This window comes from Belonocnema kinseyi, chromosome 3 (assembly GCF_010883055.1).
Source record: "Belonocnema kinseyi isolate 2016_QV_RU_SX_M_011 chromosome 3, B_treatae_v1, whole genome shotgun sequence".
NCBI classification, from domain to species: Eukaryota; Metazoa; Arthropoda; class Insecta; order Hymenoptera; family Cynipidae; genus Belonocnema; species Belonocnema kinseyi.
In genome coordinates this window covers 58969293-58982261 of record NC_046659.1, presented here as the reverse complement: position 1 = coordinate 58982261, position 12969 = coordinate 58969293, and the positions used below count along the sequence as shown (strand labels likewise).

The following is a 12969-nucleotide window of genomic DNA, read 5'->3' as shown; positions in this document are numbered from 1 at the left end:
CTCTATCCCATCCACACACTACTCCTTTCCCCTGCCGAGTGAGTCACGCCTACCCCGAAAGGGAAATGGCTTAATGGTGTAATAATAATAATAATATAATATAATATAATAATAATATATAATGATAATTTTTCGATAGTATATAATATAATATCCTCCTTAGTGCCGATAAGGAAGTTTAAATCTTTTTTGCAACTTACCATCAAAATTTAGTGCATGGAACGTTTTTAAAGTATTTGAGTACGTTTATTAAAAAAGTTTTTTTATAAGACTGTTGGACAGAAGCTCTTACTTAAAAATTCAATTGCTTCATTTTACTCTATAAATAGTCAATACAACCCTTGTGAAAATTTTGTCATGTGGCTAGTTGGGTCCAAAATAGGAAAATCTTGACCCCAAATTGGGGATTTCAACAGAACCAAACCGTAAATGAAACGCCTAGCCCGGTTAGAGCCTAACTTACCGACCAACTTGGCCCCATCTTGTTTTTTTTTATTTTTGTAGTCTCAGCCACATTAAAATAAAAAAAAAACGTTTTTAAAAATAAAGAATGAGCAAAAACATTTATATAGGTAAAATCGTTTATTTAAAAGAAGCATTTCAAGTAGCTAAAAATTTTAAGAAGAAACTTATTCCTGAACCCGATTATTCGTCGCCAGCCTCATATTTCGGTTGCCACCCCAATCTTTGAAATTAGTGAATACCGTTCCAAAATGAGAAAAGACTTCATCCTCAGTCGACTCATAATTTTCACAAACAACGCCTATAAAATAAAAAATTACAAATTTTAAATTAAATAAAAAATTAGTTATTAAACCAATTTTAATAAAAATTTCTTAGTCTTAAGAATGTGCCATTTATTTATTCTTTTGTCAAAATAAAATATTCATATTTTATTTTCATGTTTGATTTCATTGCGTCATGAACATAAATGAATCATCGTTTATTTACTGACTTTTGTTTTCGTTCTGGTATCTTGGAGTTTCGGATATTGCACGATGGCTCCGAAAGCGACGAGGGCTCTTCACTTTCGGAAATATTGATAATTGGAATCACAATATAATAATATTTACAGACGAAATTACAAAAACACTTCCCATAATAACCTCAAACTAACCTACTTCCCAGTAATGAGCGTTGAATAGAGAAAAATTTATATTTTCAGATTTCAGTGTAAAAGTGAAGATCATTCTATTATTTTCAATGTGCGATTTTCCTATCTGTCTAAAATATCATTATAAGAATAGGATATCTCAGAAACTAATTTATTTATATTTCCATATCGGCTATCGCATAGGTTCCTATTTCCCAAAAGAGAACGTGTTTTCAATATATTTAATTCCTAATAGATTTCTTTAATGCATTTTTTAAGAAGTCTAAAGAAATTATTGAAATATATCTTAATATAAATTTGAATATTTTTAGAATTTATAAGTTATAAAAAGATTAAATAATGAAAAATAGGTTAAATAAATGCTTTGGTTCAATTTTACTAAGTCCATTGAAAGGAATACTGCCGCCCAAACTAAAAAAATACAGAAGTGACATTTTTATGAAAACTGATTTTTGGTAACGTTGGATTCGTAAGAGGAAGCTGCATCTGTGTTAATAAAATCCATTAATTATTAATACTTATTGAAAAAAACGATTGTTTATGAATGAAAAAAGTCGAAAAAGTTGAAAAATACAACAGAAAAACGTACGCAACGCACTTTGCGTGTCAAAAAAGTTGTACACGGAAGACAATACGTCATCAGCATACACATGAAAAAGAACCTAAAGAACTTTTGGACTTTTTTGCGTTGTAAAAGTGACCGAGTACGACGCGAATTGACAAACGAAAAGAATCGCTTGCCCTTATATATCTTTAGCCTTGTAAATTAGCTCGGACTCTGATTGGAAATCCACGGGAAATAAGTCCCGGCTAAATTCGGCTATACACTAGCGGCGATCGTTCGGATAAGTTCGGAATAGCCACTAAATACACAGTGTCCCTTACGTATGTTTTGATGTTGTATTTTGAGGCTGCGCTCGAGCTCTTCGACAAAGGCATCGTCCGCAAGTGACTTTGTGTTCTTTTTGCCTTATATTTTTGACTTTCTGCGACTATTTAAACGTTGCAAGTCCACTTTCCAATAGAAATTGTTTAAAAAATAAATTTTTATTGCAAAATATGAAAAAGCACATTATTTTCACCCTAATAGCGTCTCTTAATTATCCAAAATTTTATTCGATATTAAAGTTCTTTGGGCAAGAAGTCTTTCTCGATTTTCTTAGTTCGAGTCAGATTGGACTTACTCGTATGTATCTTTTTAGTTTGTACGGCAGAATAGGACTCGCACTTTTTCTGTTCCCGTTGGGGGATTTTTAGACGAAGGAAAAATCGCGTATTCATAGGAATACAAATTCTTAAATTTTCTGAATTTAATGCTTATTACCGGGTTGTCATCTACTTGTGTTCAAGAGGTTCAAGATGGAGCCTGACTGAAAATAGATGCACAGCCAAGTTTATGGCGCTGCAATTAAGAGTTGTGAAACCGAATTGGTTTAAACTATATTTAAGATATTAACCCTGTTGTAGCAATAACATAATTTTTCAAGCTGGAGCCAAATTTGTAATTGGGCAAACATTTGGCAATTTCCACACAGTAAGCAATACATATTTGTAAATGCCAAGTGGTGTGTATGAGGAGATAAAAGCAGTTTACTTACTTTACATTCGGATTTATACCCAGTTCGATTTCTGTGTACAAATTTTGTCGACCTGTGAAATTGTTAGCAACAAAAAATAAAGTAAATTAGAAATAGACATCAATTATTATGTTTTGACTCAAACATTTTTGAGACAATACTTAGAATCATTTGGTCCAGTTCTTCTGTGGGTCATAGTTTATTATTTGACATACATTTAAAAAAATCAAGAAATATTTCAACTTTCCACAAAAAGCATTTTGCCAACCACCTTAATACTTATGGCAAAGCAGAAATGGAACACTCTGATACGTGTTTTACCCTCCATTATGTGTTAAAAAATGTTTACACATAAAAAACACTACTCCACATGAAAATCACCCAGTTTTTTGAAATTGTATCCAAGACTCTGGGATAAGCTTGAGCAGTATCATGAAACGAGTTTGGTTATAAACTTAGTGCCTTCTACGGAAGACCGGAAGTATCATGAAAAACGTCAGTAGACTCTTTCAACGCACTGTTACCTGTGGTAACATGTATTTTACGTGCAAAGCAGTTTGAATAGCAACTCGATCCTCTCGGTTTCGCTACTCGTTCTACTCGTTCTACTCGTTCAGAATCTGGAAGCTCCTATATATATGCCCCCGTAAATACTCTTACGCACTTTTACGCAGTCGACGGGATCGCGTGCTCCTTACGCGTCTGCCTCGGACAACACTCTTGCTTTTTTTCTGAGCGCGTCCTTGCAGCAGCAATATTCCGAGTGTGTACTTTACTATTTTCTCGAAACTGTTTTATGTTTATCTACCTGTGAATAAATTTATTGCATGATTAAGTATCCTACGATCGAGAGTCATTATCGTTGTAAAAGTCAAACTGGCCGATTGGTCGCTCTTAAACTTTTGCTGTAATGATAAAGATGGAAAGAGGCTATTTTATGGCCAATGCAGAATGTCCAATAAAATTGGAATTATTTTGTCTTTAGTGGTATAATAACTCTCAAAAAAATGGTAAAAAGTTTTCTAAGCATATCACTAATTTCCGTTGAGTCATAATGAAAAAAAATGTTTGGAAACAGGATTGAATAGAATTAATACAAAAATATTAATGGAAAAATAAAGTTGAGAGAATACAATTTTCTACATTTTCAATTGACTTGATGAGTATAAATAATAATAATTTTTTCACTTTAACTTTTTGATTCATCGAGCACAACTTCAATTCCTGATTTCCTGGCAATAGAATAATTTGGAAGATAATTCATTTATAATATTATTGTAAAAAGGTTTGATACACGAAGCAATCTCTTTCTTTTTTTGGAACCGCGTGCAGAATAAGAGGTCGAGAAGAAGCACTTCATCACATCTTATAAGCCACCATCATCATATTAGTCCTTTTTGCGAAGCTTCTAAGAAAACAACATGCGCGGACCAAGTCGCACTTTGAGATCTGAAAAAGGTGGTAAAAAATTTTAAAAAGTGCAACACAACTTCGTGGATCAAATGCAGAACAGCGTAAAACGGCTGTTACTGGCGTTGCGGTTACGGTAGGGTCCTGGAGAACAATTACTGTAAGGGCTATGAAGTGTGCACTGTGCTTGCCACTTGTATGCCAGATGGCGAAGAAGATATTGTCGAAACCGTAGAATAAATATTCTAGAATTTTACCTGTAAATCTTCATAATAAACTTTTGGTTTTTTTTTTATATTTCACAGCTATGCATTTTCAAGCATGTTGCTCATTAGAAGTAATTTTCTACTGAGTTAATTGTGCATTATTATGTTGCTACTTCCATGTTTTAAGAAACCTAATTGCGTCATCAAACATTTTTTTTTAAATTTTTGTCTGTATCTTCTGTTTTTTTTTTTAAATCTAAGTTTTCTCTCACTAGTTAAAGGTGCAAGAGTCCTAATGGCAGCTGCTAGTTTCAGATAGTTTTATTTCTTCATTCCCTCGGAACCTGATATCCATGTTCTGAATGTTTCATTTTCATGATATGAACTATCAAGTTTATTCCGAGATCATCTCCCGTTCTCCAAGGCGGTTCTGATCACCTTTGCGGTTGGTAGCGGTTGCAGATCATTAGGCGCGACTCTTACGCGCAAATCGAGAAATAAAGAGGCGGTACAATCATTTTTATGAATTCAGTTTGATGTCTACAGGAAGATAGGAATATGGAAAAGAGAGGGTTCATAGTATAAAATATAAAATATAAACTCAGCAGAAAGATGGGGGCTGACTTGGATGTGAGAATGTTGTCCACTCTAAGCTTATCTTCCTGTATCGTTCTATCTACAAAAAGTGGACTCTCTCAACTACTACTACTTTTCTCTTAATCACCATTCTAGATTCTAGGCTGTTTATATTTTCCTCGTTTAACAAGTTGCATCCATTGTTGAAAGAAGCTAGAAAGTAAATAATATTAACAAATTCTTTCAAATTATTATCCTAGTCCTCGATGATATTATGCACCAGGATGAAATAATTTCAAAGTGCTGTCTACAGTGGCATGTGTACTTGGAAAGAGATGTCCGGTTAGCGCTCGGATGGATGACCGTTCGTGATTTTCGCTGAGTCGTATTTTTCACTGCGTTTACGTACTTCCTAGCTAGCCGTTTGCAACGGAGGATGGGTGTGTAGTGTGGACACTCCATAATATATACAGATGTCTATATTAAAAATCGATTGCAGTTAACCGGCTGCTCTCGGGAATTATTTTCCGCAGTTTTCCTCTCTCTCTCTTGACCGAAAATACAATCAAATGCGAGCGCTTCTCATAAAATTATAGCTTCAAACGATTAATAAGGATCGGGGTTTCATTTGTGAATATCCAAAAAGAATGTAATTGTGAGTAATAAAAAAATGAAAAATTTAAATAAGTATTCTACATATATTTATGACAAACATATTCATGTGATATAGAAATACTTGTTAAAATATTTTTTTAAATATTGAAAAAATAAACAAACATTTTCTTTGCCCCTTCCCCTTCCTCTTAGTGACAGTGAATACTAACGTAACGTAACTTAATGAAATCTTAGTTTGGGGCTAACCCCTGCTTAAAATCTACTAACGAAAAGTAACTAGACAAATTTCCACAGAACGTGCAATATGCATGTTTTCAGCTAAAAAAATTAATATATAAAATCAGATTTATAATGTAATTACAATCGCATGAGAACATGGTTATGAGTAAATTGGCAGCTAAAAACGTTGTCTTAGATATTAATCAGGGTCACTGTGGTTCTCATTTTAAAGATAAATATTCGAAGAATTAATCTTATTACTACGATAAGATAATTAACCATTATTCTTCCCTGCATTCTGTTAACGGTTAAATTTATATTAGCATAAATAAAAAAAATTCTTTATGTACAAGAACTCTGTATTTAAATAGCGACTACCTTTATTCAATTTGTTAATATATGATATGAACTCTTCAATTTTGGGTAAATTTGAAAAACATGTTTTAGTTTTGCAACGTTCTTTTGAATTCCTCTACATATTTTTTACAAAGCGAACAATAGACGGACCCGAAAAATTGTTACTTTTGAAAGCAACAATTTTAGGATTGAATCGTGTGTCAAACAATAAGCTATGAAAAAATCCCTTCCTTCAGAGTTTGTTTCGTTGCTGATAACCAATATACGAATATGAAATGAGATTTATAAATTTTCAAAATGGCTGATCTAAGATGGCGAAACGCTCCTTAAAATAATTTTTTAATTATCTCCAGACTTATTTTGGTTCCTTAAAATTACTGACTTTGAGAGTTCTTACGTAGTTGATAAAGAATCTAAAGTTACCTTGGGATTTTTGGGGTCACTGACAACAAGTTTTATGTCTGTTTATCAATATTCAAAATTACTGATCCAATTTCTCAATCTAAAAGATTCTTTTTCATGTATATTCCGCCATATTGGATTATCAATTGTAAAATAAAAAAATTTGAAACCGCATTCGTTTTCAATGTCCCAAAAACCTATAGGATGTATAGATAATTTTTATTAACAAAACAGGGTCCTGTGACAATTATAACGTTATTTGCGAAGTTATTCACCATATTGACTTAGTCATTTTTAATTTAGAAAATCTAACTTCAGACTCGTTATCAGCGATTTTGAAACCCCCCTAGGATAATTAATTTTCAATAATCAAAGTGGCATAAAAGTCGTGATTTAAAGCATAGATTGAATTCATAACTATTTCAAGCATACAATTTATTAATGATCTTTGACAAGCTATATCTTTGAAACTAATTGTCACCTCAAGGTAAAAAATTTCGGAATTCATGTCTCATCATAACTTATTACTGTTCATACAATTCATTCCCTAATAGTAACTTCCAACGAAGGTGAAAACAAGTCTTTTTGTGAAAACTGATTAATGTACTTGACTAAAATTACGCATAATTAAGCGGCTTAAAGCTAAAGAATATGATTCAAATGTGCTGTATGAATGTGTTGATCCAATTTCTGAACAGATGATGCGATAAGTTTACAAAGACATCAGGATGCATTCCATTCAAAAATCCTCCAGTGCAAGCCATAACAGCAACTAGCTGATGGTCAACAACTAGTGGAGCACCAGCATTTCTCTCAAGAGTACAAATTTGCTTAATTGAAATTAAGATTGTATTATGGCAGTTATGGAAACACTGTTGCTCACTGATTATCGGGACTCTAATTGATCGTAACGCGCTAGGAATTTTCCTACTATTCCTGAAATTTTAGAAATAAGAATTTTTAGTTTATAAATGTAGAAATATAACAAATCTGTTTCAGATCAGGCATGCTCTATGTATACATCCCCAAGTCCACCCAGGTGATATCCCATTAAAATTCTGCGATGTGAAAAGTTAGTACTAAAGTACCAACTTTTCTTAAAAGAATCTACATTGTCAAACGGTTCTTCTAAAATAGGACTAAAGTACCAACAAATTTCAAAATTCTCCTGTTTCATCAAGAAGCTTTTAGGAGATAAGTTCTATGAGCGCTGAAGATCTTATAAATAAAATAAAATGGAATTGTTCTATTAATTTTGTACCAACAACATTTATCCACGGCACGATTGTTTTAGAATTTTTTTGGGACATGAGTTTGGAATTGCACAATTTTTCAAATAAATGTAGTGCAAATTTCTTAGCACTTTTGTTAAAAAAGTTCTTTATCAGCATGATCCTTAAGAATTTAAATCCAATGCATAGTTGTGAAAAATGTTTAAAACAAATAAAGTAGGTTTTTATATTTAAAATCCTAATGCGATCCCAAAGGGACTATTTACTTTACTCGGGAGACTTGTTCGTCTTGATCAAACTTTTGGAATTCAAGGGACATTTATATGAAACTTTTAAGGTCTGATTAATTTCAAGAACATTTATCTGCATTTAGACAAAATTGTTCTAAATTTAATCCGAATTACAGAATTAATTTTGATGAAGAACACGAATTTTAAAAATTCACTAAATAATCGTAAACTACAAAATAAAAAAATGGTGAGTTTTTAAAGATAACAAAACTCGATTAAAAAATTCCATAATTATTACTTCCAATTTCTGCTTTTCTTCTAATGATAAAAAAATCATATAAGTTCTATCCCAATTCAAAATGCAATTTTTTTTAAAAACTATTCTCTCAGAAAAAGAATGGTATAATCTCCATCTGATACAATAATGTGATTGAAAACACCAAAATTGTCAGAAAATGAAAATTGCTGAATAAAAGTTTTGCCTTATTTTTAGAATAAGTCTGCATAAAATTTTTATTATATTTTCATAACTTTTATATAAACGATGACGAGAAAAATATCAAATTTAAGTTATTAATTACATCTCACCTTTGTTCGGGAGTACATCTCCAGCCAGTGATAATTCCTTGAGTATTCGGTGCAATAACTTCATTATGTAATACTATTTTTCTATTGAATGAACAGTAATGATCGATTGGTGGAAAAATTTCAAGAATTCCAAGATTGTTTGCGTATCGGTTTCGATAGCCAGGATGTTTATGACGTTGTACCACAGTGTAACGAAATCCACGATTTAAATAAGATGAACCAGACCAAATGCTGTATACCATATGTGGATCATCAATGCATTCACCACTAGTTATAATTATGTTTGTGGCTAATATAGAACCCATGCACTTATAAGATCCATTTCTTCTTATATTAACAACATAGGCAGTGTTTTGAATCGTTACTGAAAATGAGGTCATTAATGGCAATGGATCGACCATACGTTTCTTACGGATATGATCATTTGATGAATCTTCTGCAAAAATAAAGCAATGAAATTATTTATTATCATCATTAAGAGAAAATCATGCGTATTAATCTGTTCTGAAACACTCTTTTAGTCTAATGGAATGGAATAAAAGTTTCTAAAGTATCCTAAGGACTTACATATTCCTTGCGTACCTCTCCCCTATTCCTTTACACACACCTCCTACATACTTACTTGGTGGTGGGAAGAGGATTTGCAGCTGAAGGAGATTTCGGAACCACGAAGTGCAACGGCTTTAATTACTTTGAAAACCTTTTTCTCTAGAGATAGCGGGTCACATGACTTTCAGAAGACGAAACACTTCCTTGCTAGGCTAGCGTTGGCTGCATGGGCCGCCGAGGCTTTTCTAGAGCCGCGAGGAAATAATCGAAACCACAAACCGACGGAGTGCGTCCAAAGCCTATGTCTTAGCCTCCACGACCATTGTCATACTCTCACTCTTTTAAACATTCTTATATTTAAAATTGTTTTTTCAAAAGCACTTACAAATTTTAGTAAGTCGTATAACTTGGTAAGGAATATTTTTTTTTTCCGTCAAACACAGAAATGCACTTTATATTTTTTATATCCTATCATTACGAGAATATCATTTCACCTACCAATATTCTTTTCTGATAATCTTCCAATTCCTTCAGAAAACATGGTACAAAGAGTTAAGAGACTTAAATAGACTTTTTACTTCATGTTACACTATTAGTTTGAAAACTTAAGAGAACAGAATCCCTTTACTAAAATTTCACCTGATACAAATAAAGTAGCGATATTCTATCTATTCCAACCTTCGTTTATAATGATTTATTTGCAGTGCTCAATAATCAGATATGTTTTATTTACACATCCATTTGAGTTTTATAACATACAAATTTTTCATTTTAAATTCCTTGTCTAAAATAATTTCCTCACAATGCTTTATAAAAATGCTCCAGGCTTAGGCATTGCGAGGCAGTTAGAGGGAGAAGGAAAAGGAAAGTCTTTACTTGGGCCTTTAGAAGTGAGGTATCTATACTCTGTTCAGTGAGAGAATGACCGACAGGAACGACGAATTTTCGTCCACTTCGCGCAAACTGTCATAAAGGCGTGGCTTAGAGATTTTAAATCTTCGGAAACCTTTCTGTGAAGGGTCGGAGTTTTAAGTGTCTGACCTCTATTTTTCCCAAACGTCATCATTCAGAAAAAACTGCGCGCTGTCGATCATTCTCTCACTGAACAGAGTATACGAGGTGTGTTCAAAAAATAAGGTAATTTTATGGTTTTCTCAAAAAATATTAATTTATTCCTCAATATTTATGTTGTCCTCTTCAAAGTAATCCCCCTCAAATATAATACACTTGTTCCAACGCTTTTTCCAATGATCAAAGCACTTCTGATAATCATTTTGTGGTACAGCCTTAAGTTCTTTCAGCGATGCATTTTCTATTTCCTCAATCGTTGAAAATCGATGTCCTTTCATGGGTCTCTTCAGTTTTGGGAAAAGAAAAAAGTCACTGGGGGCTAAATCCGGTGAATATGGAGGCTGAAGCATGCCTGTGGTGCTGTTTTTGGACGGATCTTTTGATCAAAATTAAGCAGTTTGCAACAAATTTCGCTGACACACGTCTCGTGCCCAAAACATCCGAAAAGATAGTATGGCATGAGGCAACCGATATGCCAACAACAAAATTTAATGCAAACTCTTTGCTCCATTTTTTTCGAAAGAAGAAAATCGTCCAGCACACCAAACCCTTCTAACCTTTTACGCCTCTCCCAGAAAAACAACACGAGCTATATAGTCAAAACTGTGAACATATGATCGTGACGAGTGTACCAACATAACAAAACAAAAAATTTAGAACTTGAATGTATGTTGCCCGCGAAAATTGAAAAGTCACCTTACTTTTTGAACACACCTCGTACATGTTGTAATGTACATTCCTCACTTCTGATGTAAATATCTAGCTCAAGTTTCTGGGGCACCTTTCTCCGTGGCTTTGTGAAGGAACGTTTCTTTACCAATCATCTCGTGATTCCTGACCATTTTTAGGAGACGATTTCTTCCATTTGTGACCATGTGAGCTGTACTCAAGATAATGCGGTTATAAAGACATTGAAAATTCTGAAGTATGCGCCCGCCTTTACGGCTAAGCATGTTAGTTGCAGCTATTATGTTCAACGCCGATGGATTAAAGGCAAAATCTGTCAACAGAGACGCTTAAATCATCGTCAGAAAGCCTCCTTCACTGATGTATCCTTAAAGCGGCTCTCAGGCACACCTGGGCATAGATACGTCTCTTCAGCGAAAGGGTGTTTGATAGCTCGCATATCATCCACAAGCTCAAGAGACTCAGTAACGCCTTTTCAGATAATTCCTGGCCTAATTGTCTATTAGAAAGTCCATACCAATCTCTCATGTGTAGTTCTCGACAATCCTTAAAGCATTCTGAAGGTGCTTTGCTTCAGAACATAGATCGTCAGGTCATCCAAACAGAGGTACTGAAGAGTAGTGGGAGAGATAGTGGCTGAAGTGTAATGTAAAAGAGGAGAATGCTAAGGGCGTCATCCTTCAAAAAGCCCAGCTGTAAATATAAATTAAATGTCGTTTTTCAAAGGGGCATCAATCTCTCCATGCATCTCACTATATGTGGATGAACGTTCAAGCTTTATGATAAATACATGATAAATCTGCCAGAGAATGTATCAACACCTTTTTGATAATCAATCCAGGCCATCGACAGGCAGCGCTTGTAGAATTCTACGTATTTGCAGACGCGCCTGTCAAATGGCAGGTTCTGCTGGCAGCCACCTGCAACATTTATCAAGCCACGTTATTCCTAAACCTTTCCCCAAACAGTTTCGATTCTCCGAACAATCCTGTCATTTAGGATAGCTGTAAAGCGTGTTCAGACATGTTATTGGGCTGTAGTTCCTTAGATTGGACAAGTGCCTTCTCTTTCGTAGGAGTACTGCGAGTCCTCACACCAGTCACAAAGGTATTGGCATTTCCGATTTGAAATATAAAGTAAATATGCGGGCCAGATGTTGGAGCGTGGAAGTAAACTTCTTCCACCAAAACTTCTTGATACGATCTGGTCCTACAGCGGAGAAGTTTTACATGCTCGTTTGTGCTTTCTTCATCTCTTGGATAATGATTGGGGGACATTTATTTTTAGATGTAATGTAGTCAATCGTAAACTGAGCACGGCACGCATTCCGCCTTGTTAAGTTAATGTACTTATTCAGTTGACATAAGCGCCTTTAGGTCTTTTGATCCGTAGGCGGTTTTACCCTTCCATTTGAATCGGCCAAATGTTTTTTCACTCCATAAACGGCATTTAATTCACCCAGAACTTGGAGCTGAGGGGAAACCTGGATGTTAATGTTTCGTGTTGTCCTGAAATCGACTTCAACATCGTAAGAGCGACAAAGATTGTAATACAGAACTCTGAGGGCCGCAATATATCTGCAAAAGTACGTCGTTCCCGCGTGAGTGGAACCCGCGGATAGTATGTATTCTAGGTACTTAGCGTGTACATGACACGCCTTTCGCCTATCGCTGGGAACTTCTTGACGTAAAATGCGGTTACTGTATCCAAGGGTGGAAATGACACCGTCCTGGAATTTGAGAACAAAGCCCTCTTTATCTGAATCAAGTCCTAATGATCTGAGAAAGGCAAATTTTTTCTCTTTCTACATGGACTGATTTTCTATATTTCTGTGAAAGTTTTCGTCTATTTTTTAGTTGAGCAGCAGTTGGCAAAATTTTGTAATATCTAGTTTCTTTACTTTGGCTTTTATGGATTATTGCACTTTTCTCTCTTCTGATGTTACAATTCAGGGTAAGTGTCTCGGCCGCAGCTCCGCGGCATTGTAAAGGGACGCTCATTTGCTAATCATCTCGTGTTTCTGGGCCATTTCTAGGAGAGGATTTTTGACATTTGCAACGATCTCAGCTTGCTCAGAACAATTTGGTTATAAAGACGTTGGAGATGCAGAAGTCATGCATATGACATGCTCTTATG

The 12969-nt window shown here is 34.4% G+C and overlaps 1 protein-coding gene across 1 annotated transcript; it reads right to left on the bottom strand.

Moving 5' to 3' along the window:
• Positions 1-7132: 7132 nt before the first annotated feature.
• LOC117169841 (trypsin beta-like) lies at positions 7133-11361 on the bottom strand. Its single transcript, XM_033356348.1, has 3 exons — positions 11238-11361; positions 8527-8962; positions 7133-7412 (listed from the first exon to the last, which is right to left on the bottom strand). Exons 1-3 carry the CDS (start codon positions 11359-11361, stop codon positions 7133-7135), a joined length of 840 nt encoding a protein of 279 aa, XP_033212239.1.
• Between the last annotated feature and the right edge of the window lie 1608 nt (positions 11362-12969).

Excerpts from the sequence above, each read along its gene's own strand:
- LOC117169841 (XM_033356348.1), bottom strand. The coding sequence starts at position 11,361 with ATGAGAGATTGGTATGGACTTTCTAATAGACAATTAGGCCAGGAATTA. Across the intron at positions 8,963-11,237 it reads CACCCTTTCGCTGAAGAGAC|AAGATTCATCAAATGATCAT; the intron begins GTATCTATGCCC and ends TTATTTTTGCAG. Across the intron at positions 7,413-8,526 it reads AGATGTACTCCCGAACAAAG|GAATAGTAGGAAAATTCCTA; the intron begins GTGAGATGTAAT and ends CTAAAATTTCAG.